The 19,399-nt window shown below is 42.6% G+C and overlaps 1 protein-coding gene across 1 annotated transcript in view; it reads right to left on the reverse strand.

Moving 5' to 3' along the window:
• Positions 1–19,399, reverse strand: part of cspg4 (chondroitin sulfate proteoglycan 4) — a 101,198-nt gene that overhangs the window by 22,957 nt on the left and 58,842 nt on the right. The window contains exons 3-5 of the mRNA XM_080762589.1: positions 14,980–18,525; positions 13,533–13,721; positions 12,047–12,328 (exon numbers count right to left, since the gene is read on the reverse strand). Coding sequence (XP_080618715.1) covers positions 12,047–12,328; positions 13,533–13,721; positions 14,980–18,525 — 4,017 coding nt within the window. The remainder of the gene's footprint in view (positions 1–12,046; positions 12,329–13,532; positions 13,722–14,979; positions 18,526–19,399) is intronic.

Here is a 19,399-nt window from a genome sequence, read left to right on the forward strand (position 1 = left end):
GATCTAGAATGCGTCACGTTTTGAGCTTGTATGTAGATCATCTATTTTCACAATTTTTTTGAAGTTCAGCGTTGACTGTGATTGATTTCCTCTGCTGACATCATTGGACAATTCAAACCACAAACCGTCTCTTGTTGTATTGTTGCTGTCACATGTAATCAAAACAAGGATGATTTTTTTGTGTGCACAGTGCTCACTGGTTGAACCCGACGAACCAACAGAGAAAGTATTTGTACACAAACGTGTACTTTTCATTGAATGAAATGACACTCTCAGAATGATGCAACACATCTGGGAAGGTCAATTTAACAATATTGCAAACTTTACCAAGTGATTTTTTTTATCCTCCTATATTTAGCATTGTGAAAAGAACTTTCACACTTTATGTGGAGAATGGTTTATTGATTTCTTTTCCCGTTCAGTTCAGATGAGAGACCTTTCAGATTACAGTTTCAAAACAACCTCCTGCCTTTTCAAATGGCTATTATGTACCGTTTCAGGAAGACACTTTTCAAGGCTGTTGACTGTTTGGCTCTTGTCTCTCTCCATTCACTTCAGACTGTCTGTGCAAACAGACAACAATGCACATGTGCAGATCCTTGTTGTTGTGTTTTTCTTTTTATATAAAGGCTATAATCAGGTTCTCAGGAGCCAGCGGGATAACACAATCCACAGTCCACACGCAGGAGGGAACGGACGGGAGACAAACTCCCCACTGGGACAGATGCTAAGACGAACCAGATGGAGAGAGACAGGAGGCTTTAGAGAAAATGTCAAGAGAAGACAGACAGAAGACCAGAGAGACAGAAGTCGGCACAGTGACGTTGCCAAGCCAAGGTTCAACACTGAGCTTCCACTGATGTTCCTTTTGTGAAAACAGAAGACGGCCGAAGAGTCTTACTGTCTTATTACCCAACCAACACCTGAATCCTCCAGTTTCCTTTAGCCAATACGATTATTTTTTGTTTTATATAAAAGGCATACAGTTGTTTATAGTATATATACGTTTCTGCTGTTTAATATTGATAAACAGCCTGATATAAGTCACAAGAATATGGGATGTCTGTCATAGAATCTCTCCAAATAAATATGTGCAGGGAAATGGGAGCATTCAACAGAAGATAACATTCAACAGCTGTGAGCATAATTATATACAATGCCAAATTCAGGACACTCATGGTCAAACTACAACACTGCAAAACAGCATTGTTAGACACGTGCCATAAGGTCGAATGGCTCCACCACTGCATTTTAACTGCATACTCGTATTAAGTGATGAGTTCAAAACAGGTCTACTACATCACCAGTATCCTAGGCAACCAACGGGAAGGGATGCAAGTGTCAAAGTTCAAGGGTCAAATTAAAATATGTGTGAGAGCCAAATGCCCAAATCTACGTGAGAGCCATAGAGAAAGAGTAGAAGACAAGTCAAAAGGAGGAAGCGACGGTGGCTCTTCCCTTAGAACCAGTAGAACCCCAGAAGCATGCCCTACTTTTAGAACCAGTAGAACCCTAGAAACATGCCCTACTTTTAGAACCAGTAGAACCCCTAGAAGCATGCCCTACTTTTTCATTAATTCTAAAATTAATGGGACCATCATTTACTAAACGCATATCATAATAATTAAAAAAATACTTTAAACTAAGGTTACTCCTAAGGTAATAAAATCAAGTGTGAAGTCTAAAACCTCGTTCACTTGATTAGACTGTAAATGCTTCTGTGGGCAGCAGGAGGCGAAATAGCGACATCTGCTGGGCCATTAATGGGAACTGCACAATTAAAAGATTCACTCCTGGGGGTTCAAATCCAACAGAGCTTCCTTGCCACATGGGCTATAGCCTATTAGAGCAAGATATGAAATCCAGGCAAGGAGTAGCCTATAGTAGTTGTAGTCAAAGATAGAGCAGGCAATGACACAGCAAAGCAGCACTGAGATCCAATAGTGAGATCTTGTAGCATAGCCTACTGTACAAGATCTACATACAGACCCACATCTTCAAGGCTTCAAGGCTGACAGCCTAGATACAGTACGGATATGCCAGAGCGAAACAATATGGGCCGAAGAAGACCAAGGTTTGAGTCTTTATTCCTTTTTGTGTGATCATTGGCAGATTTGACCTGTCTGTGCAGAGCAGATTTGACCTGTCTGTGCAGAGCAGAATTCAGATTTGACCTGTCTGTGCAGAGCAGAATTCAGATTTGACCTGTCTGTGCAGAGCAGATTTGACCTGTCTGTGCAGAGCAGAACTCTTCAAACCCTCAGTTTGGAGAGTCGGTCTTCCTGACGTTTCCGTGATGAGAGGGACCCTCGCCGGAGAACAGGAAGTGGCTAATGGATGCCATATGGTTGCCAACCTCCTGGAAAAATACCCCTTTCTCTCTGTAACCCCCGTTCGCTCCCCCTTATTCCCTCTACCCATTCATTACTGATGGGAGAAAGTCTGCGAGACAATCAGTCTCCCCCATAAAGACAATAAACAATGGTCGTCGTGCCTGTTGGCCATGTGGGCATCACATGGCCATAGAAAAACAATGTCATTCTGATGTTGATGTTGAGCTGCATGTATATGTATTTTGTGCAGTACAGTATAGGAAAAATACAACAAAAGTGATAGAACTTGCACAAACCATACCCCCTCGCTCCAAAAGAGCACTTACAGGAACTCAGAACTAGTATTGTATATTTGTCTGTTATTAAATGTTTTGATGACGAGAGTACAAAGGACCCCAATGGAAACAAGAGTTTAAAATCGTTTTAACAGACATATTGTATTGTATTGAACTGTACTGTGCTTGTCTTTGCAAACTGTTAATAAAGTATTAAATCAAATCAAACAATAAATCAATCAAACAAACTAATTTCACCCACTTCTTTACGTCTGCAAACCTGTTGTACAAAATGTACAATAAAGCTGATTCTATGAAGAACTAATATGGATAGCCAAAGGAAGGTGCATGTCAATAAGATACACTTAATTGGCTGTGGGATACACAGAGTTCTTCCTTTAACCTATCAAAACCAAGAAAACATCTGTGCCATTTCAGATTTTTGGCATTGGCTATTAAAAAATAGCAGATATACAAGCTCACAGCGTGTCACTTCATACTGCGCTGAGAGCTTGTACTGTATATCAGCTGTTTTCGAACATCTTTGAAATATCTTAAAAGTGTGACTGATTTAGAAGGCATTCGTAGAATCGGCCTCAGGTCTCAATGGGTTTAATATAACGTTCTCTGATTGTTTGAGGGATTCTGGTTTTGTAAGATACGTTTGGTAGCACAATGGAGAGAGGGAGAGAGAATTGTCATATCATATTATTATGCAACACAGATCCTGGGTCGAATTCGGGTTCAAATTTACAACATGGTGATTATGTGGTCTGAGTCACCAGGATACCGTGAGCACTGCATTCTTAACCTTAGGCCATGTGTCAAAGAGTGACACGGCGACTGTGTAGAGTAGACCCATGCTGCTGCTATTTAACGAGGCATGCAGCCTCCATATAACAGAGTATTGTACATTTTACCCTTTCCTTTGCAATTACCTTAATCCTTCTCATCAGGTATTAAAGCACTTCAACCAGCCCTCCCCCTGGACGGCCTCCACTCAGCGCACATGCCTTGCTTAAACCAGGAAAGCTGCAACCAATCAGGGCCATGGAGATGATTTAGCCTCAAAAGCTATTATACAGATTCATTTGAGAAATATCCAATTAAACAAAGCTACATTTACATGAAAACATCCTGGGGGACAATATTCTCATCCTGAGACACTACATCTCGCACTTGAAAACAACACGAGAGGCAAAGAATACGAGGTCTTTTGATGAGAAAAGCGAGACGTTTCCCCCGGAGGGCGTTCATCTGCTCTTCCCACTCTGAGGACCTAATGGAGACCTGATGACACACTGGCTAAGGTCTATAAAAGATGTTTTCAAACTCTTCAAGCTCTTTCAAGCTCTTGTTCTTGATCTTGGCGCTGGATTCTCCTAAAGCCCATGTGTAGAGAGGTGTAGTTAAGTCCATTACTTTCATTCCTGAGGGAGTGAACACGTCAGCCAAACAAACACAGTGACTCCTTTTTCTCAACACCAGTGGTGGAAAGTAACTAAGTACATTTCTTTAATTGAGTATTTCCAATTATGTTCTGGATTTTTGAGGGGAGCTAGCCCCTCCTATATACAGGTTTGTTTTTAGTTAAACAAACATTAAATGCCATTAACAATAAAGAGAGTTTAATGTTGGTTTTGTCTGTGTTTGTGATGCATGCATCACCTAATCATAGCAACATGAGGTCGACGTTTCGGTCGATTAGACCTTCATCAGGACAGACTGTCCTGATGAAGGTCTAATCGACCGAATAAAGAGCAACATTTTGGCAAGTGTCTGACAGTGTGCGGGACCCTTTCTTTGTTTTTCAAAGAACCCTTTTTAAGACTTTAATATATTAGCACCCCTCACTTCACACAGGTGTGATTTTTGAGGGGAATTTGTTTTTAGTTCAATGTTTGTTTAAAAAACCATTGACAATGAAGGGAAAATTTACGTCATCTTGTCCCTAACACACAATAAAGAGAATTTAATGTTTTTTTGACACCGTTTTACATCACCTAATCAACATGAGTTAGACTTTAATATACAGTAGTGCCCCTCAATTCACACGGGTGTAAATTTTAATTTTACTTCTACTACTACTTCTATCTCAGAGGCAAACATTGTACTTTTTACTCCACTACAATTCTTTGAAAACTTTAGTTACTTTGTAGATTTTGATTATTATTACAAATTACAGTAACAACTAACAACTTCAGCCCTATACATTTCGGCCATTTGAAAATAGACGATCTACAAGCTCACAATGCGTCGTGACTCGTGATGCGCCACATTGTGAGCTTGCAGATCTGCTATTTTCGAAAACCTGTGAAATGGGACATTCTGCATAACCAGTACTTTCTACTTTTGGTACAATTTTGAATTATGGACTCTCACTTGTAACAGAGTACCCGATAACCCATACGTTGCAGTATTAAAACATCAACATGTGAGTACTTGTTCCACCACAGCGACCACTGGACAACGACTATAAACACGGGTTCCACAGCGCTCTCTGACACATCTGTCAGACTGTCACACAAAGAGCGCCACCATTGAGCGTCGGAGTCCCGCCCCCTTTCATGACGACGAGAGACCCAGAAGTGAATTCCCCGTTCATTTTCCCAATAGGCTTTTCAAAAAGTATTTATTTACACCGCAGACAAAGCCAACTGGAGTTGTGACAGCTTGACAATGAATAAACACAATGTTTTGAAACAAAAACAGTTGTACCTGCCGTTTTGTCCGTCTTTCTAATTATTTCTTGTTTGTTGTCATGGTTTGTCACAACTCGAGTTGGCTTTGTACGAGGCTTTTAAAAGGTCTTTAAATAAATACTTTTTGAAATGACTATGGGGAAAATGAACGGGTAATTGTTTCCTGGGTCCTCATAGGGGGGCGGGACTGCGACGCTCTATTACAAGCTAAACGAACTAGAATGATCCATAAAGCTGCATCTCATTCTTCTCTAACACGTTGCTGCTCGACCCATCATCGGTGACACACATGTGACGGATCAGAACGTATGAATACCAGGAGGTTGACAATGACAGCCTCCCACAGTGATGGACTGCACTGTGGCCTTCCTGTGACAGCTTCACTACTACTTCCCTAACACATGTGTGACACTGTTTCATTTACAGTAGATATAGTGTAATAGAGAGACAGGAAAGCCAAGGGCGGAGAGCGGAGAGACATTAATGGGGAGCCGGTACGTTATTTACTGCTGCATGGTTAATTTACAGGACAGGAACACAACTGAACAAGATGTGTTTGGTTGTACCTTCACTGCTGAAGCGTGCACCACTACTGTACCACTACTGTACTGCTGCCCTTACTACATTTATAAGGAATATTTCCGAATATTCGGAATGAGAATGAATACTTTTTCAGCGTTCTTATTTTGTTGGCCAATATTTCAAATCACATCTCTGACATATTGATGGATTCTGTATAATATGTACAGTGTGGAAGTGTGTCAACGCTGCACTCTAAGCAGCTCAAAGCGACAACAGCTGCTAATGTTATGAGCTAACTGCATGGATAGCAGGAAAGCCACAACAAAACACAGTCATTGAACGACTGACGGAAACGAACGCAAACGACGGCCGCGAGGTTGCGACACAGAAACATACACGTTACTATAATAATAATAATAATATGAGAAAAAAGGAGACAACGGAGACAGCACCTGTTTCACCTATCAAATATGACTATGTCATAATTTCTTGTTTCTTCTTCAAAGAAATTAGAAATAGATTATGTAGAAATAATCTTTTACAAGTAAAGGTCCCGCTTTAGACCTTTTATTTTAATAAAAGTACTAAAGAACTGGCATCGAAATATGCTTATAGTACCAAAACAAGTATAGTCATACATGCTGAATAGCATTGGATTATAATTATTATCGCATTCAAAACGTGTACATTACTTTAATGGTACAGCTGGTAGAGCTGATGTGCTGCCTGCATGCTATAGCTTAAAATAAAACATAATAATTTATCAGTTAATGAGTATGTGTTATATTATTAATCTAATCTGCAAAGTAACTAAAGCGGTCAGAACATTCTAATTAAGTAAAGAGCACAAAATATGCCTCTGAGATGTAGTGGAGTATAAGCACAAAGTATTGTTTTAAACCCATTCTGGGCGGGAAGTACCCTTTTGGTGTTAGCATTATGTTATGCTTTAGCTATTGAAAAATAGCAGATCTACAAGATCATAGCTTGTAGGTCTGCTTTTTGAAAAATCGAAGAACCACTGACATAGAAACATAGCTTTTTCAGAAAACTGTCAGGATGTAGAAGGGAAATACTCAAGTAAAGTACATTACTTGAGTAAATGGTGGTTGATTGGTGCCCTGTGGCCCAGCTGTAACAAGCCTGAGGGCACGACGAGGACCACGTCTGCTCCCATAGGACAGAAACGTGTCCCAATAACGTTCCAGTAATGAGAGCGCTGCACATCCGTTTTTAATTTGGGAACAATTACGCTCGGGTTTGAAAAAAAAATAAAACTGAGCACGACAGATTTACTCTTCCAATGTGGAACTAATTTAGCGGGAGAAATGCTGGAGGCGGGAAAGGTGGGATGAGAAAGAGAGAGAGAGAGTGTGGGGGGGGGAGGGAGAGAGAGAGAGTGTGTGGGGGGAGGGAGAGAGAGAGAGAGAGTGAGTGTGTGTGGGGGGGAGGGAGGGAGAGAGTGAGAGCATGCATTTACACACACAGAAACTGTCACAGTGACTGTTGACAGATGTCAAAGCTATGTTATATACTGTGTTCAGAGCAGCTGTCACTCACTGCCAATTCGCCTCGCTGCTAACTAGCAACCTAATCCGATTGAGCTCAATCATAACTACTGTAGGAGCTAGTCCCAGCTGAGTATAAACAAATAGTGGAGTCAGAGAGAGAGAGAGGTGTGTGTGTGCGCGCGTGCGTGCGTGTGTGTGTGTGTGTGTGTGTGTGTGTGTGTGTGCGCGCGTGCGTGCGTGTGTGTGTGTGTTCTGGCAGAGCACGCGCTCACACATGCACACACACACGCACGTACATTATTATACGAATAACTCGTTTTATTTTGGCTTCAGGCGGTCCAAAGGCACCGTCAGTTTTTCCACGGTGCCTCAGCAAAGAGAGAGGGAGAGAGAGAGAGAGAGAGAGAGGGAGAGAGAGAGGGAGAGAGAGAGAGAGAAATAATACCAACCAGCTCCTCTGCACCAGAATGTTTGAGGTTTCTTCCGTCATTATTTAGCCTATTGATGTTTCTTAAATACACATTTTCCTCCCTAAAGCTCAAGTGGGGATTTGACTCAGCATGCAGGGACACCAGATAGCTGTATGCAGTGGTTGGAAAAGTATACTCACATTTCTTATTTAAGTAAAAAGTATCAATACTACATTTTGAAATAGCACCCACGAATTTGTATCAAATGTATTAAAAGTAGAAAGTACTCATTATGCAGAATGTCCCTTTTCTAACATGTATAAAGTGTATAAAGATCTTTTGAAAATAACAGATCTGCTATTTTGGCAAATGGCTGACGTGTATATAGGGCTGAAGTGGGCAATGTAGAGTATGTTTGTAATAATAATCTACAAAGTAACTAAGGTTTTAAAACAATTGTAAAGTAAAAGTAAAACATTTGCCTGTGAGATGTATACTGTAGTGGAGTAGAAGTAAAAGTAGCCTATAGAAATATTTAAAAATACCTCAAAATTTTGGTACATTATTTAAGTACAGTATTTGAGTAAATGTACTTTGTTACTTTCCACCACTGACTATGTCAGAAGGACCCAGTGGCCCTCCTCATAACACCCGCCCCCCCCCCCCCCCCCCTCTCTAATATTCTACATTCATTCTCGTATCCACAGTGACTGTTAAAATCTTCGGCAAAGAATGCAGGTCAGCAGGGGTTCACCGTGCTGGAGAGGGAGCCCATTTGGATTCCATTTAACATTTTAGACATCTAGCAGATGTCTCTGATCCAGAGCAACAAGTGTGACAAGCACAGCCTTTTGCATAAGCTTCCAATCGCGGATAACACATGCAGCAACCAATTGAAAGGAGAGCAAGGTTCAGAGTCCTATAATGCTCAGACAAAGTTTCTGTGATCCCAGAAAGACTGTGTATGTTACGTGGATTACACACGGACGTACAGACGTACGTACAGTACATAGAGTTGGTGCATTTATAGATAGATAAAATATCATAAAGGTATTACGAAGGCTTGTCTAGACAAGCCTAGAAAAATGACCCTGTTCCGTTTACTGTACATATCTTTCTTTCTTATTTTACTCGTATATGATGTTTTTGCATAGACTGAATTGAATACACAGGACCCTAATGGAAAACGAGCTCTGAGAGCATATCTGGGTTATCATTTTAGCATTCCTTTGAATACATCTGTGCCACCGTGCCTCTTTTTTGCAAACTGTAAAGTATTCAATCAATAATATGTTTTACATAATGGCCATTTTATAATGCATTTTGAATGTATATCTATACTGCATTATTCTGTAAACATGGGCTTAATAGAAAAAAACATCTTCGTAGCCGTAGCCGATCTACAAGCTCACAACGCATCATGTCAACGTGTCATGTTTTTTGCGAGTGTGTGTAGATTTGCCATTTTCAGCATGAAGTATTACTTTATCCATGTAATACTTTATCCCCCCCCCCCCCCAAAAAAAGAAAGAAAAAACAGCAATGTGGAAATGTCCAAAGTGACGTCACGTGTATCCGTGGTATTTCCTCCTTGAACAACCGCCACGATCAAAGTGTTTGGAGGTAGATATTATTCCGGCTGCAACTTATAATTAGGAGTGAGGAGAAGTTATGGGGCGGTTTGGTGGTCTAGAGGGAAGCTTTGTGTCCCAGAATAACACAAATAAGTGACTCATGTTTGTTTTGTTGTCGATTCCTTCCCAAAACATTAATATCTTTTGGGATAGCCCACGTGCGCAAAAGAGGGTTTTCTTACAGTACAGTCTTAATAAAGTTCAAATAAGACGTACTGTACTACCAAATGACTACATTAAAGGAATAATAAGTGAAAAAAATATAAATAGATAACGGATGATTCCTGGGTGGAGGAACCCAGAGAACAAAGATGTACCGGTATGTAAATTAGTTACTGAGATGTATAACTAATTTGACTTGTTTACTTGAGGGAATTAATTAACCTTTTCATGAAAAAGAAAAGAAAAGAAAAGAAAAACTGGTTGACTTTTCTTGCCATGGTGACTTTATATTTTTCATGTTGTGTGTAGTGTGTGACATCAACACCTCAGCTGTTTGTTCTCAAGGTTACTGATTTGGGAAGAGTGTTTCATTTATTTTATCATGGACAGTATTCTAAAAGGACTCCTACTTCCTCCATCACTTCCTGCCAACCAACTTCCAGGTGAAGGAAAGAAACCACAGATATATAAAAGTTTATACGTCATTGGCCACTGCCAAAGAGTCTAATGACATTCTTAGAGTGGGGTTCTTTCTTTGTGCTGTTTTCCGCTGCGAGCACTTTCACTTTCACACTGACCAAATGGACACTGTTTTAATTGGCATTGCACTGATAATTATTATTGTTAGTGTTTTTTACGAGATACAGTTTGATACCTATATGTTACCTATATGTTGAAGGAATATAGTAACAGACACATGGACAACAACTCTTACATCAAACCAACTAAAGATTACTAAAGAGCTTTATAGTTTCTGAGTTTCAACTGGACAGGGCTACGTGGATGAGTGAGCACACAACATCACAGCGTGCACCACGGCTGAGACCGATTACATTAATTTGGTGTTGGACTCAGGTTTACTATGCTTTTAGCAGGACCTTTGCCTTTGTGCAGAGCTTTAATTTGTTTCCACACACACATAATTACACAGATATTTACATTTTATAGCACAATTCTGCAGATATAACAGGCAGCTATAGGAATTAATTGATCAATTCTTGTTTTCTTTCTTTCTTATGCCTTGTTTTACTGTACACCACAGTACTTTTTATTTTTCTTACTCTGTACTTTCTAACCTTTAGCTGCTGTGCCCCCCATGGGCGACTGATTTTCCCTCACAAGATAATCAAGATATCTATCGGTTCATTGGAGCGATGCGTCATTGCGGCCAGCCGGCCACCATATTTTGTGGGGAGAGCTGTCCCTCCTAATATGCTGTATGCCTATTGAAGCAGGATGTCTCTCCACAATTAAAATCATTGGTTTGTTACAAATGCCAGACATGTAGTAGGATACATGGTTGAATTACAAATGTGGGTTTTCATACCAAAACACTTTATACATAGATATTAATATTAATGGTTATAAAACAGAACAAAGTACCCTATACAACTCAGGCATATACTCAGCTTGTATCTCCTAATGATATTTTCTATTATTGAAAGGATTCTAAATAAGGCTATGCTTCTTTGTCTTGCTCAATAATTTTCTTTTGAAATGTATCCTTTCTATTTTATATTACAATAGACTAAACTAAACTTCTTACAGTGAAGTTATGGCAAGCTTCCTCACGTAATATGGGGGTGCATGGTGTTGACGTGCAGGCCCCACTGGCCAATGACGCATCTCACCAAAATGCGCCCATTAAAAAGAAAATGTGGTATTGGTGATGTACGTACAATAAATACCAGTGTTGAATTTCGACTACCTTTTTTGCTGACGAAAGCTAAATAAAAGCTAACTAAGACTAAATAATAATATTGTCAAGTTCGTCAACAAATTAAAAGGAGACTAAAATGTTATAGGGAGGGACCAGTGGAGAAGAGATACAGTAGCACTAAGACAAGTCATTTTATGTTTGATTGCGCTGGGGTGTGGCGCTCTGAAAATAGCAGATCTACAAGCTCACAAGTCGTGCAGCAACGTGTACATTGTGAGCTTGTAGACGGGCTATTTTCAGCATTTAACCAAGTGTAAAATCAGGCATTACGAGTCGACGCCATCACAGCAGTGGCGTATCTACAATAAGGCGAGGGCAGGCATCCTCCTGTTCTAATCCATTTCTGGCCTGGCCAAAATCCATACAATGAGAAAAGAGAGAGGACAAAAACAAGACCTGAGAACTATTAGTGGACAGCTGATTGGCCGTTGAACAACCGATTGATTTGGTAAAATCAATCACCCATTTATTATGTAAACACATTTTAGCCTTTGTATCCTAGGCTACTCGTCTGGCAGGTATCTCTTTGAAAACCTTCAGTGCTACGATTGTAAGAGACGACAATTAACACATCTTGCCTGCCCAAAATGTAATTCTTGCCTGCCCAAAATGTAATTCCTGGAAACGGCAAGCTAAAAATACATTTGCATCGACAAAAATCTACTACTAGACTAAAACTAAATGGAATTTTGTTCAAAAGACTACATCAAAATGTGGCGTCAAAATCAACACTGACGTACAGCAAACACTTGGTCTGCCACTTCCTTCCTTCCTTACCTCCTCCCAGGTGAAGAAGGTCAGCTCGTCCCCGTCTCCGTCCAGGTAGCGGAGGTCGCCGTGCTGCGGCGGCTCCTCCACGATGAACTCCACGTTGGCCGCGCTGTAGAAGGGGTGCGAGATGTTGAGGACGTCGGCGGTGACGGACATTCCCCCGCCCTCCCTCACGGTGAAGTTGACGCCGTGGAACGGGATCAGACGAGGCACCACGCTGACCGACGCCACCAGGTCGTCCACCGACGTGAAGCCGTTGCTCACGTCCACGCGGAAGGCATCGTTTCCCTGCAGGTTGGAGGAGGACGGGTTTGGTTTAGTTCAGTGGTTTTCAACCTTTTTCATATCAAGGCCCATTATTTATTCGCCGTTTGAGCCACGGACCACCATTTGATGAGATCTGGCCTCGCATACCCAAAACTAAAGAATATTTAGTTGTCATTGAATAAGATTTTGTCCACAATTCCATGTTGTATTGATGTTGGTACCATAATAAGAGAGAGAACAGGCAAAGGCTGATCAAAATAGCAATTACATTCTCTAATTGTGTAGACTTCTTGTAAATTAAGTAATGCAGATGTTTAACAATTTAACTCTTGAGATACCTGAAGAAGGCCGAAAGGCCGAAACGTTGCTACTCTTATCAAAATAAACCTCTTGAACCAGAAAGTGGCGGTGTGCGGGTCTCTCCTCCTTCTCTAAAACTATCGAGAGAGTAAAATGAAACCGTACAGGTCCATTTGGTTTCATTTTACGCTCTCAAGAGTTAAGATCTTCCATTCTCCAGACTGTATTGCATTTGAAAATTGCGTAGGGGCAACAGTCTGGCAAAGTTCTCAAACATTTTTGGCTCATGTCACCCCCTGTAAATAACCCATCCATGGCCACGGCACCCCTGAATTACACTGTTACTTTATAGCACCGCATGTCAGCATGTCATGAGTAAATCTTGATCTTGAAAATAATTGTTAGAGATGAAGAGACTTTGGTGTACCGTAGACTGAAGAAGAATGCACCAAGTAAAGTGATATATATTCCCAATATTACCAAAGTATTTTGAGGCACCCCTGGACTTGAGTCAAGGCACCCTAGGGTGCCACAGCACTGAGTTACTTAGTGAGATGATGACCTCTTAAGACGCACATGTTCCTTTCCTATATAGATTTTTAATATAGACAGTCGCTGTCGGGCTGAAACCTGTAGGCCTACAGTATGTCCCAAACTAGTATTAACCTATATTCAGTCACAAGCTACATTTTTTCTTCATAAAACCCACAGACAGCAGATCTACATCAAGTTGTAACCAACAAAAGCTTGTAAATCTCCTGTTTTCGGTACTTTTACACAACACTGTCATTTACAATTCATGAAAAAACATAAAAAGATGAAACATTGCAGATACAAGGTTTCCACCAGACAGCAATGAACAATGTTGCAACATCCATGGGATGTAACCAGAGGCATTTTTTACATACTGTATGAGGACACATACCAGGATGGACGTGGACACATACAGGATGCGTCCCTGGTCTATGTCGTCCTGGGTGAAGGAGTGGATGTAGTTGAGCGAGGGAGCGGCCGTGCTCTCGCTGTCGTTGGTCAACATGACAACGTGGCCCAGGCGGGGAGGCTCCTTGATGCTGAACACCATCTCAGACGGCAGGATGTCTGCCTGCTCCACCTGAAACACACACAGTACAGCCAGGGGAGGTTCATATTCATGTTAATATAATCATGCTTCTAATATAGACACCATCAATGAAAGGTATAGCATGTACTGTATCTGTTCATGTGTCTGTCTGTCTGTCTGTCTGTCTGTCTGTCTGTCTGTCTGTCTGTCAGTAGTCATTCATTATGCAGAATGTCCCATTTCTCATTTGAAAATAGCAGATCTACAAGCTCAAGCTGAAAATACTCCAAATTGTACCAAATGTACTTAGTATCTTTACACCACTGGAGGTGGAACATATTGAACTCCCTTGCCTCCCTCCTTTTATTCACATGCAGATTGACAGCATCCAGCAGGCTTTGTGAAAGTTTGGACGGCTTCCCTGGTGACTGTTCTCTGGATGTAATGTTTAGCAGTCATGTTTCCATCCGACATTCCTTCAGAGGCATATGAAACTTTCCATCGTAAAGTAAAGAAATACATTGACTGGACGAGCTGCCAACAGCAACGTCAATATTCTGACACTTTATAAAGGCCTTTGTGCAACACTCCTTTCAATAATGCATGTGGTGCGTCTGTAGGCTACTCGGCTGTCTAGGTACTTTCTCAAGTCTGAAAATACTGAAAAAGCCTTGAATGATTAAAGAAAAGTTAAATAATAATAATAATAATAATAAAGTAATACAAATTTCTCTACAAAAATGTTTCTCATTACTTTTCAAGCTGACTCATGCTTATTATAGAGTGGGAATTTAAACTCCATTAATTGGCTTTGGAGATTAAGTGAAGACAGGCTCGTCTTATAAATTACAGCGGGGTTCAGATGCATCCCTCAGGGTATACTCAGAGCCTTTTTTCCACACTTAATGGAGTGTAATTTAGTATATAAACTAGATTATAAGCAACAGGGACAGTACAGTAATACTCAGTCCTGCTTTCATGTGGTGTAACAAACATTAAGGGAAAGGATTACCAAATAAAGTCTGCCTGTTTGATTGAGTCATGTGAAAATACTTCATGAAGTGAAAATAAACTCTGCCTTACAAAAACAAATAATGTCTGAAGATGATTATGATGAGAACAGATGAAAAAAGCTTTGATTTATATTGACAAAATAGGCCTACGAATTCAATAATGAAAACAAATAGTATGGTAGACTGTTGATTGAGAAATCTTTACGTAAATTATACCAAACTAGATTAACAATTTAAATACTGTATAATGATCTAACGGTCTAATTACTTCAATTTATAGTGCCTGTAAACATTACCTTGAGATTGAACTGGTTGATCACTGTGTGCTCCCCGTCATATGAGATGATAACTCTATTATTCACCACCTCTGGTTCTGAGAAGTAGCCCTGCTTGAATATTTTGATCTTGAATGTTCCTTCCTCAGAATAGCCCTGTGCACGGACAGTGAAACCGAAGGAATCCTTGGACCGCAGACTCTCGTAGTTATGTTCATACGACACGACTCCCTTTTGCAGGTCTTCCAGGGAGAACTGCGACCTCTCGATGCCGCTCACAATGATCCTGCCGTCGCTCGGAGGTGTCGTCACCTCAAACACGATCTCTCCGTCGCTCCGGATGTCCGCGTTGGACTCGGCACTGAGCAGGGAGGTGTTCAGGGTCTTGGTGGCACCGTGGTCCATCACCACCATCGTGTTGTTTACCACGTGCAAGTAGGGGTCCCCGGCTTGGATCTCAAGGAGCGCCGTGGCCTTGTGGTAGCCGTCGGACACCTGGAGCTGGAAGCGTTCGCGGTCGGCACCGTGATGCACAAACAGTACATTGTTGTCCTTCAGGTCGGCCTGGGTGAACCGGTACAGGGGCAGCGAGGGGTCGGAGGCGGACACGATGTTACCCGAGAGGATCCCCTCGCGGGCGTAGACGATCTGGGTGTCGTTGAAGCCTGGGTCGTCATCCTTATACTGGATGACATCAGTGGTCAGCAGGCGCTGACCGTGTCGCACCACGTTGAAGACTCTGTCCATGACTCTCACAGGTGCATGCTCATTCTTGGATTGCATGGAGATTTTGAAAATGCCACTCAGGGCTCCTGAACTCCCTCCTCCTGCCTGATCCGATACCATGAAGTGGAACTCGTCGCTGCTTGTCTGAGTGCCATCGTGTTTGTAGATAAGTCTGTCCAACTCAATGTCTTCATTGCTGAATAGCTTGATTGCGCCCTCAAATCTTGTCTGCCCCTCCGGGGATTCCCTCATGAGACGGCCATACTTTGGATCTTGTATGACCCGGTACACAAAATCAGTAGACATTGGGGATAGGGTCCAGAGATGATCTTTGCTAATGGTTCCCTCCCCTCCTTGCAAAATTACGAGCACCTCATTTGTCAAAACAGGAGCATTGATATCTGCAAGGATGTTGATTGGGAAGGTGTAGATGGGAGAGTACTCGTCCCCTGTAAATACTCTGAACTGAAACTGGTCCTCACTGTCTACAGCTCTGCGCATAAGGACTCTGTATGTAAGATGACCAGCCCTGAGGTCCTCCTGCGTGAAGCTGCCATCCTCGCCCAGCTCTCTGCCTGACACCTGCAGTACACCCAGTGTTGGTGGCTTCAGAACTACATACTTAACAGTTTGGGGGTCTGGGTTTTTCCCTTTCACTTCGGCCTCAAGCTCTGTCAGTTTGATTGCCTTCTGTTCCTCTCCCTTCATGTCTAAGGGAACCAGGTTTGAAACTTTTACCGGCGCGGGCATGATCTTGACTAAGAAGACGTTGTTCCAGAGAGAGAACTGACCCAGGTGAACATCAAACTGTATGCGCTCAGTCACGGTGTCCTCCTGGTCACTGGAGTCCGTGCTGACATACCTGAGGCGCTCCTGCTCTAAATCGGACTGATGAAAAGCTGTCACTTGCTTGACCATGTTGTTGCCAGTGAGAAGCTGCAGTTCTCCAAATCTCAGGGGTTGTGTGATGTTGTACACGACATCCCCGTTACGGGGATGAGAAATGACAGCCAAGTGTTGAATGCTCATAGAGGAGTTGCTACCCTGAGACAAGAGAAGGCCAGTGTTGGTCACAATTGTCATGTGTGGCTGTGTGACAGCCAACTTAAATGTGGTGGACTGGCTTACAGATTGTCCGTCTGATACTTCCATTGTCATCCCAGCCCCGCTACCACCTCTGTGTACAAAGTAGATGTTTCCATCTTTCAACTGCCTGCAGGTGAACTCTGTGATGCTTCTCCCTGGCTGCTTAACATTTTCAAGGTACCCAACTTCCGCTGAAGGCTCGGAGGTTACGGTCACCACCAATTCATCGCAGCGTGTGTCAGAATCCACTATTTTGATCAAGTTGGGGCTCAGGCGGGTCCTCCCGTTTTCCGTGATGGAGATGTCCCCGCCGCTAAGTTGGGGCATGTCATTGACTGGGATGATTTCAACTGGGAGAATGTACTGACGGGGAGTTTTCAGACATTCGGGAAGATAGTCGTTACTGTGGACTGTGACCTCCAACTGGATCTGGTCTCCGTATCTCTCATTTCCATCGTGTAGATATTTGATTTTCTTATTGACCACATCGAGGAGGGTAAACTTCTGTGTACGCTTACTGTTGATGTTCATGTCAAGCAGACCGTACCAGGGATCACTCTGGAGAGTAAAGATGATCTGTGACTGGCGGATTTCTGCAGCATTTAGGTCAAAGGTGGGGCTCAGGTGGTTGATATCTAGAAAAACCTCACCTCCCTCAGGTACCAGCAAGGGGGTGATCTCAAGCAGTTTTGTTACATTCCGGAACAACTCGGGCACGTCGTCTGTCGGGTAGCAGTGTCGCTCATTGGGGTCTACGTCAACATATCTGATTCGGACAGGAGCAGGCGTGGTAGTTGCCTCTACATCATAATAAGTTGAGTAGTCATAGTCTTCTCCCTCGCATTTGACGTGAACGTCCTTGGTGACCAACGCGTCCTGCAGACTTCTGTCCTTCTGGTTGACCTTTATTTCTCCAAAGCAACCGATAAATGACTCTGACGTTATCTCTTCTTCCATGCGGTCCAGGTAGGTGTCACGGAACACTTCCTTCATTTTTGCCTGGATCCCTCCCAGGTAAAGATTCCCGACCAGATCCAGTCTATCTGCACTGTCGAGAGGGAGGGAGGCAGCCTGGCTGTCCACGTTAATCTGAAAGGAACTCTGGTCAATCTGGATCCTGACTCTGTGCCACTGGTCATCGTCCAGCTGTACCTGGGTGTTGTCCAGCACCTCCATGCCGGTGCCAAGATCTATAACACCTTTGAGGAAGCCGCTTGTTACACCAACAGCGACAAAATCTGTGTCTCTGCCGGGGTGGAAAACAAGCAGCGCGTCTTCAATGGTGGTCTTCATCAGAAACTCGAGGACCCTCCCAGCTCCACTGGTGCCGCTCCATGTAGGAAAGGACACAAAGGAATCTGGGCTGATGAAACTGGTCGCCTCTCCATCGCCAGCCTCAAATTCGGCGCTGCAAGATTCCTTTGTGTCGTGGCAGTCCGTCAGCGCCGATTTCAGGATGTCAAAACTGTGGGACTCAAACTTGACGTCGGTCATGCAGCCTCGGAACGGCGGGATGGCGGTGCTGAGGTAGGGGGTGTCGAGCTCCCCCGTACCACCCAACCAGACTCCCAGATCTATGTTAAGCTCCTCCTCCCCTCCAGAGACAGGGGTGTCTGTGGAGAAGAGGTCATCGATCGTCATGGTGATTTTGGAATCCTGCAGTGTGATGGACACTTTGTGCTCCATCAGGTTGTTCAGCTGGACTCCCTGGGAGGAACTCAGGGTCATGTCACCATCTCCCATGTTTATCCGCACCTGCAGGAAGACAAGAAGAATACATCCTAATTAATTCAAACTCTGCAAGGCTTTCTTTTTTTTTAAATTTTATCCCACGATTTTGTAACCCAGTTTTCTTTTCACCCAGTGCCAATTATCTAATGTAATCCTGGGCGCTACACTTCCTCTGCCAACCTGGGGAGGCAGCGGACTGACCTCATGCCTCCTTCTATGCATGAGGAGTCCAAGCTGCTTCTTTTCACCTGACAGAGGGGAATTTCCCCGGCCGGACGTAGCGCGTGGAAGGGACACGTTATTGCGACCAGTTCCTTTCCCCTCCATCAGGCGCCCCGGCTGGCCAGGGGGAGGTAGTTTTTTAGAGACCAGGATTACGGCATGTTTTTGTGAGGGTATCTACCCTAGGGGACACGGGGAGAACTCCACACAAAAAGGCCTTCTATTATATATTATGCTACAGTAACAAGTGAGTTATGTATTTCCATAGCTTAATGTTATAAGTCTATAAAGGTAGGATTTACGTATCGTGTGTTATCGCGCTGGTGAATCAAAAACATTTTCTGTAGCCTTTCCATTAACAAAGAGATGGAGGCTGAATTTATTGATTTACATCACATTGATCCCTTTTACTCCAGCAAGCTTTATTTCACCTGGAGTGAAAATGTTAAGTGCTCTGAACCAGAAAATGTACCCTTATGCCGTTGAAAGTTACCGAATTGAAAAAGTTCAATTAGTTTGAACAGCTCTGAAAATGTTACTTTATATCATGAAAAACTAGAGAGATTTATAGATTTTTAATCTCTCTTAGTCTTTTACAGAAATACTCCTGGGAATTGGAGCTTGCTCCTCCTGCAGTGCCATGCTCATGGGTACCTCAGTTATTGAGAAGGGAGAT

The sequence above is a fragment of the Protomyctophum bolini genome (assembly GCF_963924005.1).
Source record: "Protomyctophum bolini genome assembly, chromosome: 4".
NCBI classification, from domain to species: Eukaryota; Metazoa; Chordata; class Actinopteri; order Myctophiformes; family Myctophidae; genus Protomyctophum; species Protomyctophum bolini.